This window comes from Alexandromys fortis, unplaced genomic scaffold (genome assembly GCF_014885135.2).
Source record: "Alexandromys fortis isolate MF-2015 unplaced genomic scaffold, M_Fortis_MF-2015_v1.1 scaffold_67, whole genome shotgun sequence".
NCBI lineage: Eukaryota > Metazoa > Chordata > Mammalia > Rodentia > Cricetidae > Alexandromys > Alexandromys fortis.
Window position 1 is genome coordinate 3,338,025 of NW_026067945.1, and position 19,997 is coordinate 3,358,021.

A 19,997-nucleotide genomic window follows, 5' to 3' on the forward strand; every position below is an offset into this window, starting at 1 on the left:
GAAACATCTACGTATGTACAGCCCATTTGAATGCTCTTATGTTTCTTGTTCCCTGTGTCTTCCTTCCCATCCACCCCGCCGTCACTCACTCATTCTCATGTGATTTTAGCCTCAGAGGGGTTTGTGTATGATTGGACTGAGATGACAGAAGGGCAGTCACTGTAATCAGTTCTGGAGCAGGTTCATTCAGTGGCCATACAAGTCAGAACAGCAACTAAAGCCTGGATCCTAGGATGGGAGCTGATGAAGCTGCACTAGAAGCAGTGTTAGGAGCCCTCCAGATGAGGACGAGGACAGGGACCTTGGGGACAAATGTGGCGGATAGGTAAGTGTTGACAGAGGTTTCTGTCATGCTAGGTCCCACAGCCATTCAGTCCCAAAGAAACACACAGAGATCTACATTAGTATAAACAGGTTGGCCTATTAGCTCAGGCTTCTTATTAACTCTTACATAGTACATTAACCCATAATTCTTGTCTATGTTAGCTATGTGGCTTGGTACCTTTTATCAACAAGTCATTCTCATCTTGCTTCCTCTGAATCTGGGTGATGACTGCAGACTGTGTCTTTCTTCTTCCCAGAATTCTCCTGTTCTCGTTATTCTGCCTATACTTCCTGCTTGGCTACTGGCCAATCAGCGTCTTATTAAAGCAATACAACTGACAAATCTTTACAGGGTATAAGATTATTGTCCCACAGCAGGTAAGTGCCACAGTCTCTTTGAGGGACTAGAAGGGGCGCTGGAACAAAGGCTTCAGTAACACAGTGAGGAGTAACCGCTCTGTGGATAGAATCCAGGCCCTGAACGGCGCCCACTCTTCAGACAAAGCGTTCTAAAGGCACTGGAAGGACTTAGGGCTATCGACAGGAAAAGGCCATGAGCAGAAGAATGTTCGCTCCACAGCTGCTCGTTGCCTGGGTGCAGAAGAGGGTGCTAGGCTGGGGGATATTTGCGACCCTCTCGGAAAGGAAGGACAAAGGATTGGAGGTGAGGCAGAGGTGCCGAGTTCCTCTGGAGGAGATGCAGAAATGTGAATCACAGGGGCTGACTAAGGAGGGAGCACAGGAGCTAGAGACGCGAGTGAGGTGGAGGACGTGCGGATTCTGACTTAGACTCCATCTGTCTGAGCCCTGTTCATTCACTGTGCACCTAATTTTTATTCCATACCGGCTGTCTGTTAATACTGGGGTTAAGTAAGCACTGGGCCAGCTCCTCAACCAAGGCTTTACAAGAGAATTAATACTTCATGCACAAAGGCCTTTAGCATGTATAAGGGCATGAACTGCCCTCCTGTGTCTAGAATGGTACAAGCATTTTTTCATCCTGTGGTTCCAACGAGGATATCTAGGATATGGCAGTGAACAGGCTGGAGCTAGATATGACAGAGCTGTTCACTGTGGGAATAGAGGGTGTCCATCATTTACATCAGGGAGGGCCTCGGAAGGTTGTAGCCAGTGAGCTGAGAACTAAGGAAGGAAAGAAGCTAGCTGAGGGAACAGAGCCCTCGGGAAGGGAAGGGAGAGGAAGCAACACATGGAAAATCTCCAGGGCAGGCTTGCGTGTGCCCTGTCTGAAGTGAAGAGAGGAAGCCATGGGCTGAGATGACGGACACGTGGTCAGAGAAGCGATCAGCTCCCCTAGGACCTTGAATGCTACGAGCTGAGCGCCCCACAAGATCTTAACATTTCATCACGGTCCACCTGGTATAACTTACTTTTTTTAAAAAAAAATCCATTTCTATGTAGTTTTTTATTTTAAAGTGCATTCAGACAGAAAAGTTATGACTCAGGCTGGAGAGATGGCTCAGAGGTTAAGAGCACCGGCTGCTCTTCCAGAAGTCCTGAGTTTAATTCCAAGCAATGGCATGGTGGCTCACAGCCATCGGTGAGATCTGGTGCCCTCTTCTGGCCTGCAGGAGTACATACAGGCAAAACACTATATAGAATAAATAGGACTCATGAATTGTCAGCATTTATTTTACTCCTTTATCCATCTCTTTATTGTGCCCCTGAGCCGCAGCCCAGTGTACTCACTTAGATCTGTCGTTTTGTTCCGGCTCACTCTTTCTCTTTACTATCATTATTTTCTCAGCTAAGAACAGATAATAGATACTATTATAATATATAAGAATGTTATAGATAATCTAATTGGCTATATGTTACATATTAAATAAAATAATTTCTCTTCTTTAAGAATAAGAATATTCTCCCATATCACCACAGCACAGGGATTGAAATTAGGAAACTGATACTTATGTAATAATGTTACATGATTTGTAAAAACAAAACAAAACACAAGCAGATCCATGGATAGATATGAGTTCGCACTGAGTATAGATTCAATATCTCTTCGGCCTTCTTCAATCTGCTGCAGGTTCCTAGCCTGAAGCAATTACTTCTATTGTCCTATTATTAAATAAAACTCAGGAGTCAGATATGGGGTTAAAAATCTGATTGATCAGAGAGGTGGCGGAGAAACAACCAGTGACCTCCTTTCTCCTTCCTCTATCCAAAAGGGAACACAAATCTTTCTAAGCCCCTCCCTACTTCTTCCTGTGTCTCTCTGTATGTCCTGGGTCTTCCGAAACTTCTATGGCTCATTCTGGTCAGCTAGTAGCTGGCTCCGTCCTCTGATTCAAAGTAAACTTTATTGGCCCTCTTGGGAGTGTCAGAGTGTGATCAAACTATCCCATAATACTAGTCGCCTTTGTCTTTGCTACTCTTGACATTCTGAGTCATATATTGCAAATGTGTCATGGAATATGTCTTCCTTTGGGGCTGTGTTATGTTTCCCACAGGCAGGTCTTCACATCTCAATTAGCACAGTCAGGATAATACCCCGCAGGCCAGACTCGGTGAATTTGACTTCTGTCACATCAGCAATTAGCATTAGCCATCAGTAATGCTGGCAGCCAGAACCTTCCTGTGTTGTCTCTGCAGGGAGCCTCTTAGCCTTAGCCTAATGCTTGGTCATATTCTTCAGGTCCTTTGTAAGAGCAGAAAACACTCTTAACCTCTGAGCCATCTCCCTAACCCCAGGGAACTCCATATTAAAGTCCTCCTAAAACGCCTCATCTCCAAATGCAACTGCATTCTGGTAGACAGGAAGTTAGGACTTCAACATAAGAATCTGGAGACAAGCTGGGTGTGGTGGTGCACTCCTTTAATCCCTGCAATTGGTAGGCAGAGGCAGGTAGAAGCCAGCCTGGTCTACAGAGCGAGTTCCAGAATAGCCAGTGTCTTGAAAAAAATAAAAAGAAAACAAAAAGAGACCTTGGAGTGAAGCACGATTCATAAAAAGTCAGAGAAATTGGGGTTCAACCTGAAGATCCCAAAAGCAAACCAGCCAACCGACCTCAGTTCGAAAATGGCAGTCCTGTCTCCAGGAATCTCAGAATGAGACTAAGTCTGAGAGCTGTCTCCTCCCGTTTTATAATCCTCTCTAGGGCGTGCACTGTCCGGTTTCTATGGCAACGAGTGTAAGGGGGCGGTTCAAGTTGAGAGCTAAGGTGTGTTGTTTGACGACCACTCCCACTTTCAGCTGGACCTACAGCAGCTGTTTGCTAAATGTCAGCTGGAACATCAAGGAGGCGATCAAATGTCTGTTCTACCTAGTTTTGCTCTCGTCCGCCATATTTGCCACCGTTAAGTTGTATTTACTTCTTAAATGAATTGTTGTTTACTTCATCCAGCCAGATGAACACTCTACCACCCCAAACAGATCATGTCTGATTCACTGACACATCCCAAATGCTTAGCACATAGAAAACAGTAAATATTTACTAAGTGGATATACTTATACATAGGCCTTATGGCTCTCGGGTTCTAAGCTGTCTATGTGGTAAACTCAGTTTCTTTTCCTGACAGTACAAACAGGCCATCCAGGAGCTTGTGCGCTGTGTGGCACTGACAAGAATTTGCTACGGCAGCTCACACTGGAAACTAGCAGAGGCGTTTGTTAATCTGGCTCAAGGCTACCTCCAGCTGAAAGGTGAGTGTCTCTCGGCTAGCGAGGGTCAGTTCATCAGCACAGGGGTTTCTGGTTCTCCCTGTCTCCAAATTGAGTTACTCCAGAGGGATCAGGTTTTTGTGGTTCTCCTTGCCAACTACTAAGCGGCAAAGCCCTTGTAGGAAGAATCGGTAAGGCATATAACATATAGGTATCGGCAGGAAGGAAGGCAGATTGGGATACGGGTTTTTTGTGGCCTTAGAATTAGAGTTCTTGGAGGATAACCTCTCTGATGAAAAGGTGGCAGGACGGAAGCCGAGACATAGAGTAGAGGCTTGAGTTTTCTTGAGAGGTGGGAGGCAGGGGTCTGAAAGAGAGAGAAAGAGTCACTCTTTAGTGTAAGGAGTCAAAAAGTAAAAGGCTAACCCAAGCCGGCATTAGCTTGTACAGCTTAAAAGGCTCAGGTTAAATCGGGTGGTGGTAGCACTTTAATCCCAGCACTCAGGAGGCAGAGGCAGGTGAATCTCTGTGCATAGGAGGCCAGCCTGGTCTACAAACAAAAAGCTAAGGAGAAACTTGTTTTAGACAGACGTAGCTGGTGTTCCAACTCTGTGGCCATGATTCAGTCTCTTTCTTTTCATATCATTTGGCTCTGTTTGTCTTGGCATTAGCTCCATCTTAGCCAGGCTTTTCCCATAGACTACCAGCAACTTTAGGTTTCCTTGCTAAACATGCCCAAGAAAAAAAGACTATACCACCCACCAAAACATCCCAGGATTTTGGAGGCCCCTCATTTAGACTTCACTGGAGTACATACTGAAGTGAAGGCACAGTCTGGTAGGTCAGACCTGGCTCTGGGTTTGCCTCTGTCCTGGGAAAGAAGCTGGTTTTGGCCAGCTTAGGGTGTGCAGGGGTCGAGCATCGTAAGAGGAAAATAGAAGGTAGGGATGGATGCAGGAAGGTAGAATGCAAATACTCGCAGGTGGGGTCTTCTACTCCCTGCGGATGCTGACTTACACAGGGGCCCCACAGTACCGCCCTGCACTCGGTTCATCCGCCGCAGAGCAATGGTAGGGTGCTGGTGACACGAGCCTCCCAGGGTCCAGCGAGTGGTCTTACAGCTGGAAAGTACCACAAGATAGGCATTCTTACCTGTTTGTCAGGGGCCACCAGAGCCAGAGGGGGCATTGGAGATCATCTCATTAACACCTCCTCAGGATTTTCTAGGTACAGAGAAAATGGATCCGAGTCAGAACAGCTTGCTGCAAAAGCACAGTGTTAAAAAGCAGCTGATCGGAGGTTCAGACCTAGGAACCACATGCCGGTGCCAGGGTCCTGCCATCTGGGATTTTAAATCCTGCTTCCTCCTGCAGCCCCCTCCCTTCCGCATGGATCCTTCTCTCACAGTTTAAAGTCAAAGCTGTACTCACTCTTCAGCAAGGTCTCACGGAGAGCCAGCCACCATGCTAATGGCCATGTAAAACCTATTCAGACTTAGCACCCACCTGTGGAGTGGGGGTGCACCTTCTATGTCTCTTCACCGTCAAGGTAGCTGAGGCCAGTTTCATAGTGGATGGTGGAACAGAGGATTCATGCTGGGCAGTCTCACTGCAGAGCCCACGATCTTGAAACTGCGCCTGAGCTGTCTCCAGTAGATTAGGTTCAAATTCTAAGGGAAGGGGCTCTTCCTGGAATCCTAGTCCGTCACTGTACGTAGGACACATGGAGAGTTGACGCCGATGCATTCCTGACAGTCAGGTTAAAGCTATGCCTTTAAAAGATAAGAGACAGAATTCTGCAAGAGTTCCTACACAAAGAAGACAGACTTGCTTCTCTCCATTAGAACGCATATTGTTTCTGTTTCATAGACACAGGAATGGAATGAACTTTTTATTTTGACAGCTTTTGCAGAGAACTGAGATCCGATTAAATGTAATTCCGAACCTGGGGCTGCAGATGTATGAATATGAGCGGAGGGGGTGTCAGTGTGGAGGCAGAAGGTAGGAGTGTGTGGGGAGGGTACCCAGAAGACTCCCGAGCTGCTCTTCCTCAGTCTCACCCCTCCCACAGGTTAGTCAGCTCCTGGAAGAACTCTAGAACACACGGGGAAATCAGTAATAACACTCACCATCTGTCTCATGTTCGTCTGTGGCTTCCCGGGAGCAAGAGCTCACAGCACGGTAGTCCGTGACCTCTGGGGGTTGTATGTATAAGTATTTATAGCCCTCGTATTTGTGCAGTGCTCAAAGAACTCTTTAATATTATGACTGCAAATGCTGAGCAGAACACTCAGACTTCTTAGTATGTCATTTAGATTGCTGTCACTCAGCCAGGATCACAATTCCTGAATAGCTCGCTTCCTACCCAGAATGCCACGGTCCTTGCATTCCATTTGTGTTTTGATAATTATTTATATTTTACATCTGATGTCTCAAAGCTGCTCAGTTCCAGCTTGTTGTGCTTATTTCTAAAAAGGCCATTTCGGGAAATGCTTTCCGTCGTAACTACTTGACATGAAACCAATCTGAGGTTGTTACAGTCAAGGTACTAGTTCCTGCTTCCGAGATCTGAGTCTGTGTGCAGCGGGACAGCACTTGCCAGATTCCCAGGCTATGGGAACCATGTTCCTGAACCACTGAGATCGAAGGGAAACCGACAGGTCTTTTTTTCTCTGTCCATAGGGATGTCCCTACAAGCAAAGCAGCATGCGGAAAAAGCCAGAGAAATCCTGGCCAGCTCCGTGGAGAGTCCCTATCACGACAATACCGATGTCTTCAAGTGTTCCATAGAGCTTTTCTACACCACGGGGAAAGCCATGCTGGCCCTGCAAAAGTATCCTTTTGCTTCTAGTCCTCACCAACAGGAAGCACCGTTTCTGAAATTCTTTTTTTTTTCTTTTTTGTTTTTGAAACTTTTTTTTTAACAGTGTGGGCGTGTATTTTATTTTATTTTTATTTCTTTTTTTTCCATTATTCTTTTTTTTATTAAATATTTCTGTCTCTTCCCCACCTCCCCTTTCCCTCCCCCTCCCCCAATCATGTCCCCCTCCCTCGTCAGCCCTTGAGAAATTCTTATAATTAATTCTCAAACAAAAAGTTGCTATTCGAGGATAACAGTATTGTATGAGCAAAGAAAGTGCAGGAGATGGGGTTTCAGCATCTAGGAACCAGCGGGACTTTTCCTGAACATATTTCAGATTTAAAGAGGCCGCGGAGAACTTGATAAAAGCAGAAAGACTTTCCAAGGAGATGCTGCAGTGTGGGAGCATGATAAAGGAGGAGTGGGTAGAAATCCAAGCTCGGATCAAGCTGTCGTTCGCACAGTAAGTTCCGGTTTAGAACTTGTACGTCTGTTGACTGGAGGTTCTTAGGCTTCTCCCAAGGCCATTGTCCAGTAAAGGAGAGCAACGCTGTCATATCAGAACAGCCCCAACCAAGACAAACACCAGTGACACTTGTCACTTGATGTGGAATATACTCCTGCCACCACCCCCTGTGGTTGCAGAGATCCTCTCCTCGTTCCCCCGGCTTTCTTCCCGCCAGCTCTGCCCATCCCTGTTGCCCCTTCTTCCCTCTCCTTCCCCTGTCCTCTCTCCCACCCCAGCATCGTCACCGTTCATCCCAGGAAGCTTCGCTGATATTGATGATGTTTTTCTGAGGTTCTGCCCCGGGGATGGGATTCCTAGGTCACAGGATATCAGCGGTGCGAGCTCACTTAGGCACTGACCCATTGCCATGCCCAGCTATGTGGCCTCTTGCAGGGTGGGATGGGGTCCCATCTGTTATAACCCCCAACAATATTTGGCACTGTAACTCTTTCTAACTCGATGCCCTGAAGTGTGTACCATGCTACCCAATTATTTTTAAAATTCCATTTACTTTTCTTATTGAATTAATGAGTTTGAATACCGCTGTATACCTCTGAGAATTTGAGATTCTCCATCCACAAATAGCCTGTTAAGGTCTATCTTACTTTTCTTTTGAAATTCTGTGTTTTCATACTGATAATTGAGATTTTTCTTATGTTATACATGTAATTATGTTGCCTGTATTTTCTTATATCTATTGCCCTTTATTTTGTCTATGGTGTTCTTCATAATATAGAAATTATTCATTTTACCAGAGTCATAGCGAATCATTTTTCCCCTTTTTGCTTTATGCCTTTGAATTTTGCTGAGAAAATATTTCCCATGCAAATATCAAAGAGTTTCCAAAATTTCCCTCTACCTCATATGTTTTAAGATTATAAAAAACTATATGTGTATATGTGTCACATATACACATGAGTGCAGTGACTGAGGAGGCCAGAAGGGGGAGTCAGATCCCTGGCACTGTAGTTAAGGTGATTGTGACCCACTTGCTGTGGGTGCTGGGAAACAAACTGGGGTCCTCTGCAGGAGCAGTACCTGCTGTTAAACTACCAAGCACCTCTCCAGCCTCTGCCTCACGTTTTCAAGACGGTGTTACCACTTTTTACCTTCTTAGTATTCCATATCTCAGTTTAGAAACTTCACTCTTGATAATCCAGAGAGTATCCAAATTAGGGGTTTTAGTCTGCAGATGGATTGATTTTTCTGAGCTATCCCACTGTTAACTGATTTTCTAGCTGTGGCATTATGGGTAGAAGCTTGTCTGCTTAGAAGCACCTCTGAGATGGAAGTGTTTTCTTTTGTCAGCCACTCCCCCCTCAGCTCTTAGAATGTTCCCAGTGGCACAAAAGAAGCTGCATTCTTTATTTTGTGTGTGTGTGTGTGTTTGATGATTTAATGAGTCTGTATAATATGGACTATATTAATTTCTGATATTCAAATGTATGTCTTAACACACACACACACACACACACACATTTTGAGACAGAAAATTTCTCTGTGTAGACCTGGGAGCCCTAGAATTAGCTCGGTAGACCAGGCTGGCCTCGAACTCAGAGATTTCCCTTGCCTTTGCCTTCCAAATACTAGGTTTAAAGGTGTGAACCACTGCTCCCAGGACATCTTCAATGTTTTTTAAACTGATGCATTAGTGTTTAGATGAGTGTATTTAAAGCCCCCAAGTGTGATCAACATTCTGCCTGCATCCTGTGGTTTGCCATTGTTACACATATCCCTGGGTGGTTTTGCCGAAGGGGAGGAGAGCCCACAGCACCCCTTCCCCTTCGGCTCCCATGCTTTGGTCTCTTCTCGTCTCTGCTTTAGTGTTTGTGTAGCTGTGGTGAAGAACCCTGACCAAAGGCAGCAAGGAGTGTGTGGGGCGGGGATAGCAGGGCGGGGCTTATTCGGCTTACAATTTATTATAGTTCTGTTTGTGTGGAAGTCAAGGCAGAAATTCAAAACGTCACTCCCCAGGGTCAAGAGCAGACAGATGGAGAAGTACCAGGCGCCCAGAGCCTGTTCCGTCTCACCAGTCATCGGGGAATGAGAACTAAAGTCGTAAGAAAATGCCGCGGTCCCACGAAAAGGCCGAAACCTTTGGAAAGATTAATAGTTGCCAAGTGTTGGCAAGGACGTGCACTCAGACATGCCCCCTCCCTCGTAACTGCTTGGCTGTTTTAGATAGGCCTCTTAGAAAACTGTGTGCCATTATCTCCTAAATCTGAACGTCTTCACACTCTTTGACCCAACGGTATCGCCCATAATATATATACTCGGCAGAAATCTTTGCATGTTTATTCACCAAAACACACATCCAAGTCTGTTCCCAGCCTCGTTATTCAGTAGCCAAGAACTGAGAACAGCCCAAATGTCCTCAAAAGGAAGCTGAAGAGCTGGGATCTGTTCGTATACAAAGGCATTGTCAAGCCGCTTGTTACATAACGTCATGAATGGCCCTCACAAACACAGTATTGAGTGACAGAAACCAGAACCCAAATATGCAAACTGGTTCCATTCATAGAACTGAAGGGAAAAAGCTCATTTGTTGTCTCTGCCTGCTCAGAACGAGACGTTTTTTTAATCCCATCGTGCAGGAGGTATACAAATATGAGGCCCCGGATCTGATATTGGCTGCATCTGTTGAGACCTGACTAGTGCGTCAGTTCTTAGTGTTGAGCACTGTTGCTACAAAACACCGAGGTTTCCTCTGCCAGAATCTGGCGCCACCTTAAGAGTGCTTGCCAAATCGCAATACCAAACATTGACAGCAGGTGGCGAGCTTTATCCACGTCTGTGTCGAACAACACTCCCGCATATTTAAAGGCCCAGTTAAACTCTTCAGAGATGCCTTTGGTTATAATAGAGTTGTTTCCCATCCTGCCACGTCCTTCTTTCCCGGTTCTTCCCACTGACATTTTCCACAGAAGTTGTGTGTTTAAAATGCGCGGTTTTCGTTTGCTCTCTTAGCTTTGTGTTCTCGCGGAAAGGGAAATGTTTTGTTCAAACAGACTCGCTTTAGAAAGAAACAAGGCTTTGCCTTTGGACGTGTTTGTAGTTACGCTTGAACTGCGTGGCATTTTCTCTCCTGAGTCTTGGGAATGGAAGGCCAGGGGAAGGTCTTGGGCAGCCTTTGGATCTCTGCCCCTCTTAAAAGGACATCTTTTAGTGTGCTTCTTCTCCTTTTATGGTGTCTACCAGGCAGGCCTGGCACAGATAGTTAGGGCTGCAAAGTGACTCCCGCACAGACTCCCGCCCCTGCAGGAGGTCTGGGGCGCCTCTCCTCCGTGCCCCATCCCTTCTCCCCTCTGCTACAGCACCGCTGAATTCAGTAACGACTTACTAACTTGCAGAGTGTCGAAGTGTTTCTGAGTTGTTTCCATCAGAAAGTCACCAGCAAAAATGGGACGACTTTCCCCCAGTGCTGAGCACTGCATTCTGTTCTGGGAACTCACACAGAGCTCCCGGAGGTGGATACTTAACTTTACACATACAGGTGTGTGGGCGCCAATGCACGGCCCTCTCTCAAAGAACAAGGTACCGGTACCGTTGCTGATGGTGACCCACTGACGTGATGATCCATTGCCACGCCCAGCTTTCTCCATGGCCATGTGACATCATGTTTGGAGTCTTCCCCAGCTTGGCCTATGAACACCCGAGTCACCCTGCTGTGCTGAACTAACCCAGGAATGAGCAAACACGATTTTTTTTTCCTCAAGCGTCAAGAGGGCCACGTGCCAAGTGTTTCTAAGCAGGGGAACAGGATGCGAACGTGGGCTGTGACTCAGCGCCCTAGGTTCAAGTTGGGGTTCGTTCAAACCACCCCACTGGGAGGACGCGGGCAACCCCCTGCCTCCTGTGTGTCTCACTCTCCTCCCTGGCCACTGCGCAAAGAACAGGATCTCAGAAAGTGGCTGCGAGGATTAACTGGGCGCTAGACTACACACATGGTGGTCCCTTAAAAGAGAGGATCAGGACAATATGGAGAAAAGAGGAGGGGATGGCAGGGGAGAGAAGAGGAGCGGGGAGGGAAGGGAAGAGGAGAGGAGAATAAGAGGCACAATAAAAGTTCCTGATACCTTCTGTGGAAAGTTCTTGAATACATTATTTATTTCACCCCCAGTCCTTACTACAAGGTGGATAAATACTCTTATATTCCCATTTGCATAGGAGCTAAGGCCGAAAATGGCATCTCCCAAGTCACACCGTGGGGAAGTAGCCAGACAGAACTTGCTCCTTCCTTCCTTCCTTCCTTCCTTCTTTCCTTCCTTCCTTCCTTCCTTCCTTCCTTCCTTCCTTCCTTCCTTCTTCTGTTTGTTCTGTTTGTTTGTTTTGAGACAGGGTCTCACTATGTAATTCTGGATGCCCTGGAACTCACCATGTAGACGAAGTTGGCCTGGAGCTCACAGAAATCTGCCTGCTTCTGCCTCCTGAGTGCTGGAGTTAAAGGAGTGCACACCACTCCCTGACTAGAGCCTGCTCTTTCAGGTCAGTGCCCGGGCTGCTGTGCACAGTTCAGAGTGATTCACTAGTGCCGACTGGCATTCTGGCCATGTGGTCAACAGCAACCCTCCACCATGTGTGGAGAGGGGCGCAGATGCAAATCTTTTCAAGCGTGGACTCTTAGAAAGCCCACTTGTGCTCTTTGAAGACTGGATTCTCACCATATTTTCCCCATACAGTCCTTCCCATTCACTGAAGCGCAGCGTTCTCACCAAGCCCCAGAACTTCTAAGAGCAGACTCTGCAGCTTGAGTAACCCAAAAGGAGCCTGCTTTGTTGAGCATGCACGGAGCGAGTGTGCATCCCTGCATTTGATGTCGTGTGGATGTCATGTGCTCTGTGCGGTGACTGGGGATATATTTTCATTCAATAAAATACGCTGTGGTGTAAGTTGTGAACCTGCCAAGCATACTGTCGCATTCTGTTGTTCAGAATTCTCTGTCTTTTCGTCTGTCTGGTGTTTCCTCGAGCTACCGAGCGCACCACAAACACAGTAGATGGTAAATCCCCAAACGTTCCCCATGACAGATAGAAAGGCATCAGAAAAGGCATTGCCGCCCCACGGGTCACACAGGAGGAACGGGAGTCAAGGTTACCCAACACCGACTGATGCTTAAGTGAGTTGCAGATAGAGGAAGACCATCACTGAGCTGGTCCTTGATATAATACTCCTTCAGTTCCTTTTTAGTAACCACTTGGTGAATCTCGCATGAGTGTGCTTTCCCCTTTGCCTTTGAGTTCCAGAGCGCTCTGCGGGTGCATTAGCATGGGAGCCCCATTTCTGCCTGTGTCTGGTGGTGAAACCCTGTTATTGCAGGCACCACCGACTGCACTGGGCAACAGAAAAGGCTTCCTTCTGTGACACACTGGTCAGCAGACTGTTGTTCTAGTTTGTCTTTAATAAAGTATTTGAGGCACACAAACTGTAGATAGTGTTATCCAGACTGTCCTGTGCATGAGACCGAGCTCACACAATAGAAAGTCTTACAAATGGAAACCTGCCAGGTCTTCGCCCCAATCCCTGTAGGCATCTACCTTATTAAGCCAAGTGGTTTTTTTAGTTTTTAATAATCATGTGTGTGTATAGTCAAGTATATGTGTTTCCTTTTCTATTTCAGACGTTGTGCTTAAGTTTCAATCTGTAGCTTGCTCCTCCTCCCCCCATAACAATCCCCATACGTTTTGAGATGTATCCACATTGATTATTCTAATCTCTTCATTTTGGGTGATTTTCCTTTGAGCTTTGCCTGACGTAGACCTACTATGAGCACTATTTACATGGTCATTACTATGTCTCCCCAGACACATATGCACGGTCATGTCTGAAGTGTCAGGGAGGACAGCTGCCTCAGTGGGGAGCATCCCCGCCCTCAGCCTTACCGAGTTTCCCACACTTCCCTCCTGTTATTTATGTCCTCGTTAGCAGGCTGCATGAATTCATGTTACTCCTAAGCTTTGCCAACATTTAATATTGTCCAGCTACTTATCAGATGCAAATACTGTGATTACTTCCCCTGATGCTGAGATAGAGCATCTCTTCAGGTTTCCTAAACATTTGGTATTTCTGTCCTGTGAACTATTCACTTTTTTTTTTTTCTTTTTTCTTTTTTTTTTTTTTGGAGACAAGAGTCTTGCCGTGTTGCCTTAACTGGCCTGAAAATTGCTATGTAGACCAGGCTGGCCTCTAACTCATCGAGATACGCCTGCCTCTGCCTCCCACGTGTTGGAATTAAAGGCGTGTGCCTTCACGCCTGGCTTATTCGCGTCTTCATCCTCTGGCACCATTATTTGTGGGTTGCAGGTGTTGTACGCACCCTGGACCGCAGTTCATCCCTTCCACCTTCCTTGTGCTGTTCCAGGGCCCAGGAGTTTTTGTTACTGTTTAATCCTCGTTTGTGTGAGTGGCTGGGGATCAAACCCAGGGCCTTGGGAATGCTAGACAGGTGCTACCATTGATTGAGCCGCACCCCCAGCGCTAGGAGTTTGTTTTTACTGTGACTAGTTCACCTGCCTTTTCTGTTCCACCACGTGTCTCACAGAAGAGGCACTTCCCTCACCAAAGGCGCAAGGCTCCTTGTGTCTGTTCACCATGCCATGGGAGCTAAAGCATCTTCTGGACTAAAACTGCCAGGTGGAAAGCAACATAGGAGGGATCCATGCCTTTCATTAAGAACTTTGGACCCGGGTTGGAGAGATGGCTCAGCAGTTAAGAGCACTGGATGCTCTGCCAGAGGTCCTGAATTCAAGTCTCAGCAACCACCTGGTGGCTCACAACCATCTATAATGGGATCCGATGCCCTCTTCTGGCCTACAGGTGTACAGGCAGTTAGAGCACACGCATACATTAAAAAAATAAATAACATAGGACCTAAAGTTATTCCACGAAACGTTTCTAATAGTCTTAATATTTTGAAGACTAATATTGTAAATGTCCCTTATCCTGCTTGCTAACCAGCTTATAGGGACATGCCATTGTCCTAAGAAACTAAGACTTTTTATTGTCACCTCTACTTCTAATGTTAAGCTAGCATTTTATATATAGTGAGAGCTAGCAGTTATATAGAAGAGACTTTGGGAAATTTAAAAAAAAATCGTAAGCAAGAATTGTAAACCATTCACAATTCAGTTGCTCAGTGAGAACGATGACTAACATGCTCATGACCATCTCTGTGATATCTCTCTGTGCTGTTGTGCCTTATAGATTAGCTATAAGAATCTCTCATGTGGCAGCTGACACACAGAATAGCTTCAAAACCTGCTGTTTTATAGAAGACCATGGAATGCTTGTGTGTCTGGGCTAATGAGGTTCAGCATTCACTTCAATGGCTCTCTGGCATTCTCCAGTATACTCTCGCTGTGACCTACATGCACTGTTCCCTGATGGTGGGATTGAAGTACTTTGTACTTTCCTCTATTATTATAGCAAAACAAAGGTAAAAATTCTTGTGTGTTTCTCCTGTTATGCTGAATATCTTTTCAAGATAAACCCCTGTGCTACCAGCAGGGTTAGTGTTGGGGGGGTGGGTGTCCATATTTGTGCGTCATCTTGGTACTGGGGAGTTTTTATTCAATTATAACCTCCCCAAAGTTGATATATCATATCATCACCAATACTAGAAAAAAATATCTCCTTCCCTCCACCTTTCCCTCGCCCCTCCCTCTGCCTTTTCAGTCTCTGTGTATTCCCTCGACACAGGATCTCCAGCAACCTTCTGTTTCTGCCTTGGAGCTCTTGGGTTAAGAGTGTGCGCACTGTCTTTGATTTTCCACTTGGATGCTGAGGTCCAAACTCAAGACCTCATGCTTGCACAAGTGCTCTTACCATCTCTCCACCCACAATAAGCAGGGTTTTTTTTTTTTTCTGAGTTTTTGAGACAAGGTCTCCACAAAAGCTCTAGGTGCCTGGAGCTCACCAGGCTGGCCTTGAATTTACAGAGATCCTCCTGCCTCTGCTTCTCTAGTGCTGGGATTAAAGGCGTGCGCCACTTTGTCCAGCACCATAAGTTGTCCAAATTGTCCAACAATTTCTAAACAGATCAGTTATCAGAAGCTCAGCATCCTGTATGATCGTCATCACTGAAACACTGTATTTCTTTAAAACACCTACAGAGCTCTTACTAGGTGTCGAGACCCTACTAGCTATTTTCATGACTATGAGCTAATTTAATATTCATAATGCTGTTGTTGCTCTTAGTTTATAGGTGAGGAAGATGCTTACAGGTGGTTAAAAGTCATGACTCTGGTAAATGGAAAGCCAGTACTTAAGCCTTTCTGGTCAGTCCAGAATCAACCCTCCTGACCATCTTGCTCCGCTTCTTTCTGGAGGAAAAGCTTAGCTTTCCAGAAAACAAACCTGGGCTCCAGGGTCCGAGAGGCAAATCCCATCAGGCCAAGTAGAGTTAGAATGGTAACTCATTTCAAAATAATCCCTCTGTTTTTTTTTTTTTTTTTTTGGTTTTGTTTTGTTTGATTTATTTTTTTAGGGTGTATCAAGGTCAGAAAAGATCAAAAGAAGCTTTGTCCTACTATCAAAAGGCTTTGGAATATACTGAGACCATCAAGGATGAAAACAGTTTCGAGTGTGTACCAGTGCTAAGGGAACTGGCAGGTGTGGAGCAAGCCCTGGGATTCCACGATGCTGCTGTCAATCATTTCTCACGGGTAAGGTACCACCCACTAGCCAGCCACCAACGCTGTGCTAGACACAAGAACCATGGCAGCTCTGAAAAGGCCTGGCCCTGTTGTTGGCTGAAGACAATTAAAACACTTGGTCAGCAGAGCTGTTTAGCAGATGTTTTCTTATTAGAGAGTGAAGCAGGTGAGTGCAAGGGTACTGGCCCCTGCTGCAGGCTGCATGTTCCCCGGACAGCCTGGGACTATTTCTCACATGACATGTAGAATCAAGTAGTGTTCCCACATGAAGTCTCCTTTATCTTTATTAGTTCCTTTAGAGTTTATGCTACTAAACTGACTGGTACATTTGGAAGGAGAAAAGAAGATAGAATTCTTATTTTTTTTTAATAACGTGTATGTGCGTCTCTGTGTGTGTGCACGTGTGTGTGTGCCTTTGGAAGCCAGAGGTATGTATCCCTGGGATCTCGAATTATAGGCAATTGTGAGCCACCTGACATGGGTCCCGGGAACAAAACTTAGGTCCTCTGCAAGAGCAATACATAACTGCTAAGTCATCTCTCCGGCCCCATGACTCGACCTCTTATTTACAGTCTAAAATCTTTGCCTGTAGACAAAGGTGCATTGGAAGCTGTCATTCCACTTGTCATTGTGAGACTCCTTGGCATGTGCGTCATTTGGGGTTCTCAAAAAAAACATAGACTATGTACATTTACTGCAAATAGAATGTATGGCAAAGAAGGGAGGGGGGGAGAGTGAGGGAGAGAGAAGGAGTTTTTAAGGAACTGGTTTACATGCTTTGGGCACTAGCAGCTGCAATCCTGCCAGACAAGCTAGCCACCTAACAAAGACTCAGAATGTATGGCTCCTTCTCTTTTGTTAATATATAGATCACCTGGGGAGAGATGTTGATTCCAAGCTGGTGACTTAAGTTGCAGGTGTTTCTGTAGTCCCATGTCCCCCGGAAAGAGAATATCAATGAGTTTCCACCTTGGTTTACCTGGGGGATAAAAGGTGTTTGACTAATAAACGCGGGTAAATCTTCAGGAATGGATGAAGCCTGAGATGTTCTTCCGATATTGCTGTGTGAACTGTGTCTCATTATTCCCCGTGCCTCCGTATTGGTCCAGTTAGGGAAAAATGGTTTTTATGTTGGGGCCATGGGCCCTGAGAGGGTAGAACCATACAGAGCAGCTTAGCTGCCATAACAGTCCTCCCTGCCCTTCTGATTCCTCTTTCCCTGCCTGAGCCTGATATGATCGTGTGAAGTTTTTCTTTAGCGTATTCATGTCATAGAGTTCATAAGTTGCTTTTCAGATATTATTCCTTAAACTTTTTCATGCAAAGCATTGACTTTCTTTCCTTTGTTGACTGATTTCTAAAACTCAAAAGAAATCTATCAAGTGATACCACGCTCAGATTAATTCAGCAAGGGCCACAACTTGTGGCAAAATTCACTGGGAGGAGAGTGGCTTCTACAAGGCCTGGTGTTGGCAGTGTGCATGCAAAGATTTGAGTTCAGTTTAGAGAAGTATCACCAAGCCACATTCCACAGTGTGCTAGTGCACCCCGGCGTTCCTGGGTCTTTCTAGAAAAGGCTTGTGTGCTTAAATACAACCGAGATATGCTAGTTAAAGCTGAGCAGTTGGTTACATTGTTTTACAGTGTGGTAGACATGCCAGTGTGGATTTTTTTACTTGAGAAGGGAAACCTAATAATCTGTGAGGCACTGGAGTAACCACTGACTTACAGAAATGCACGTGTCTCAGAGTATGAACCAGGTCAGGGAATCCCATACGTACGTGACTGCAGAATGTCAGGGTTTTTCACTCTCAGGAAACCTTGGCGCTACATGAGTGGGAAATGAATTTGCTGGTGCCTCTTGTCTGTGAGACCCGTAGTCACCATTTATAGTACTTCCTATGTTTGTTTCCCTGTCTGTTTATATGGAAATCCTTATAAACACACGCTCGTGTATATATGCACATGGTCAAAGGGATGCCTTGGAGGGGCCAAGGACAGACTCGGACAGTGCGCATCTGTCTAGATGGATGACTTCATCACCCTGCTGTGTTGTTACATAGTTTCCCCACTGTGCAGTAACTGTTTTCTCTCTTTCCCCTAGTTAGCTTTCTATAGTCTGCTCTCTGTCAAATATCTCCCTAGGTCTAACATCTATTGATAGGTCTTTCCTAATACACTCTTAACATTGATAGTCGTAGAACACTGCTTTTCTGTTTTATCATTGCTACTGCCTTTATCAGTTGCCACCTGCTGTTAGGAGTAGCCCTCACTTATCCCCACTAAGTCAGTAACACATACATATCAAGCATGTGACAGAGAGACATAACTGGGAATGGCATTGGCTTTTGAAACCTTAAAGCCCACCCCCAGTGACACACTTCCTCCAACAAGGCCACACCTCCTAATCCTTTCCCAAACTGAGTGTCAAACAGACGGGCCTTTGGGGCCCTTCTCATTCAAAGCACCACAGAGTGAGGCCCCTAGATTAAGTCCAGGATGTTTTGGTGGTTGTATATTATTGCAAAATGGATTGCTATTTTTCTCTCCTCTTTAGTTGTGCTATTCTTCAGAGTCGCCTTTCAGGGGCCCACGCCGTTGGTGTTTCTAGGCCTTGTATAAGAATCCCAGTTTCCCCATAGCCTGCTTCAACAAAGTGTATTGTCAGGCTTTCCAGTTAGTTCCAATCTGATGGGTGAGAAATGACATTTCAATATAGCTTAAATTTGCATTTCTATTTTTAAAACTGGAGTGGAATATCTTTTCATATGTTAAAGGCACTCTAATTCTTTCTGTGAACTGTCGTTTTGTGTGACTTATATCACTTGACAATTTATAAACAGGATTTTTGATCTAGCCTTTCATATCTATTAAAGGCTCTTTACATATTACAATATTGATCCCGGTATCCATAATATATGTTGTAAATATTTTCACCCAAGTTGTCATTTGTTTTTAAATTTTGCTCATATTTTTATTGAGATCATATATTTGTACAGCATTAAAGTTATTCTCTTAAAGTATACAATTTAGTGGTGTTTACATTTACAAATTTTTACAGCCACTATCTAGTTTTGTAGAGTTTTCGAGATTACTGCAGCCATTAGTGTTAATCTTCCATTTCTTCCTCCTAGAAACCATCTGTTTACTCTCTGTGTGGTTTTGCCTGTTCTGGACATTTCATAGAAACAGTCTGACAATATATGGCCTCTTGTGTCTGACTTACCATAACCATGGTTTGTTCATGTCTAGCATCTTCACTTTAGTCATTGTCATGTGATTTACTGTCTAGATATACTAGATTTGTATCAGCTTACCATTTGATAGACAACTGGGTTGTTTGTGCTTTGGGGCTGTTATCATTAATGTTGTCTAAGCATTTATATTTCAAGTGTCATACAGACATACACTTTGGTTTCTCTTGAGTGTAAGACTGGGAATAACCACTGAGTCAGAGGAGCCACTAGGCTGTTTTCCAAAGCGACCTCAGTGTTTTCTACTCCTACCAACGAGGTGCTCCAATATGAGGGTTGCCCCTCCTCTGTGTCCTCACCAACACATCTTGTCACCTATGTTTTTTAATAGTATTTAAAATTCTTTTATTTTTTTAAGTTTCATTTTGCATTCCAACCACAGTTCTCCTTCCCCCGCTTACTGGCCCCCAGTAGTCACTGATAGAGAAATGCATGCTTTTTAATGTCCATCCGTCTTGTGTATCACAACCTTGCCGAGCTTATTGGTGACGTTTTTCTAATTCATTTGTCTCTGTATGTTCAAATTTCTATCTTCTGTTGCATTTGGATTTTGAATCTGAGTTAGAAGAGTTTCTCTCTACCTGGGTTCTAGAGGAAGTTACTTGCTTTTAGAATACTTGGCAAGTTTGATAGTTAACTATTACTTCTGTTTACTTTTAAGGTTAGTAAAGATTAAAGAGTATTTTAAATAAAGAGAGACTTGGCAAATAGAAAATAACATTGAATTTGAAGTCAGAAAATCAGGCTTGGAGTCCAGACTCCCTTCAGTTTCCAAG

The 19,997-nt window shown here is 45.0% G+C and overlaps 1 protein-coding gene across 7 annotated transcripts in view; it reads left to right on the forward strand.

Moving 5' to 3' along the window:
• Nucleotides 1-19,997, forward strand: part of Ttc23 (tetratricopeptide repeat domain 23) — a 64,857-nt gene that overhangs the window by 11,041 nt on the left and 33,819 nt on the right. For all 7 annotated transcript variants that reach the window (XR_007593007.1, XM_050149165.1, XM_050149166.1 and 4 more), the window contains exons 3-6: nucleotides 3,868-3,991; nucleotides 6,631-6,781; nucleotides 7,146-7,271; nucleotides 15,799-15,976. Coding sequence is in view for 6 of the 7 variants with exons in the window: in XM_050149165.1 (XP_050005122.1) it covers nucleotides 3,868-3,991; nucleotides 6,631-6,781; nucleotides 7,146-7,271; nucleotides 15,799-15,976 (579 nt within the window). In the remaining variant the exon portion in view is untranslated. The remainder of the gene's footprint in view (nucleotides 1-3,867; nucleotides 3,992-6,630; nucleotides 6,782-7,145; nucleotides 7,272-15,798; nucleotides 15,977-19,997) is intronic.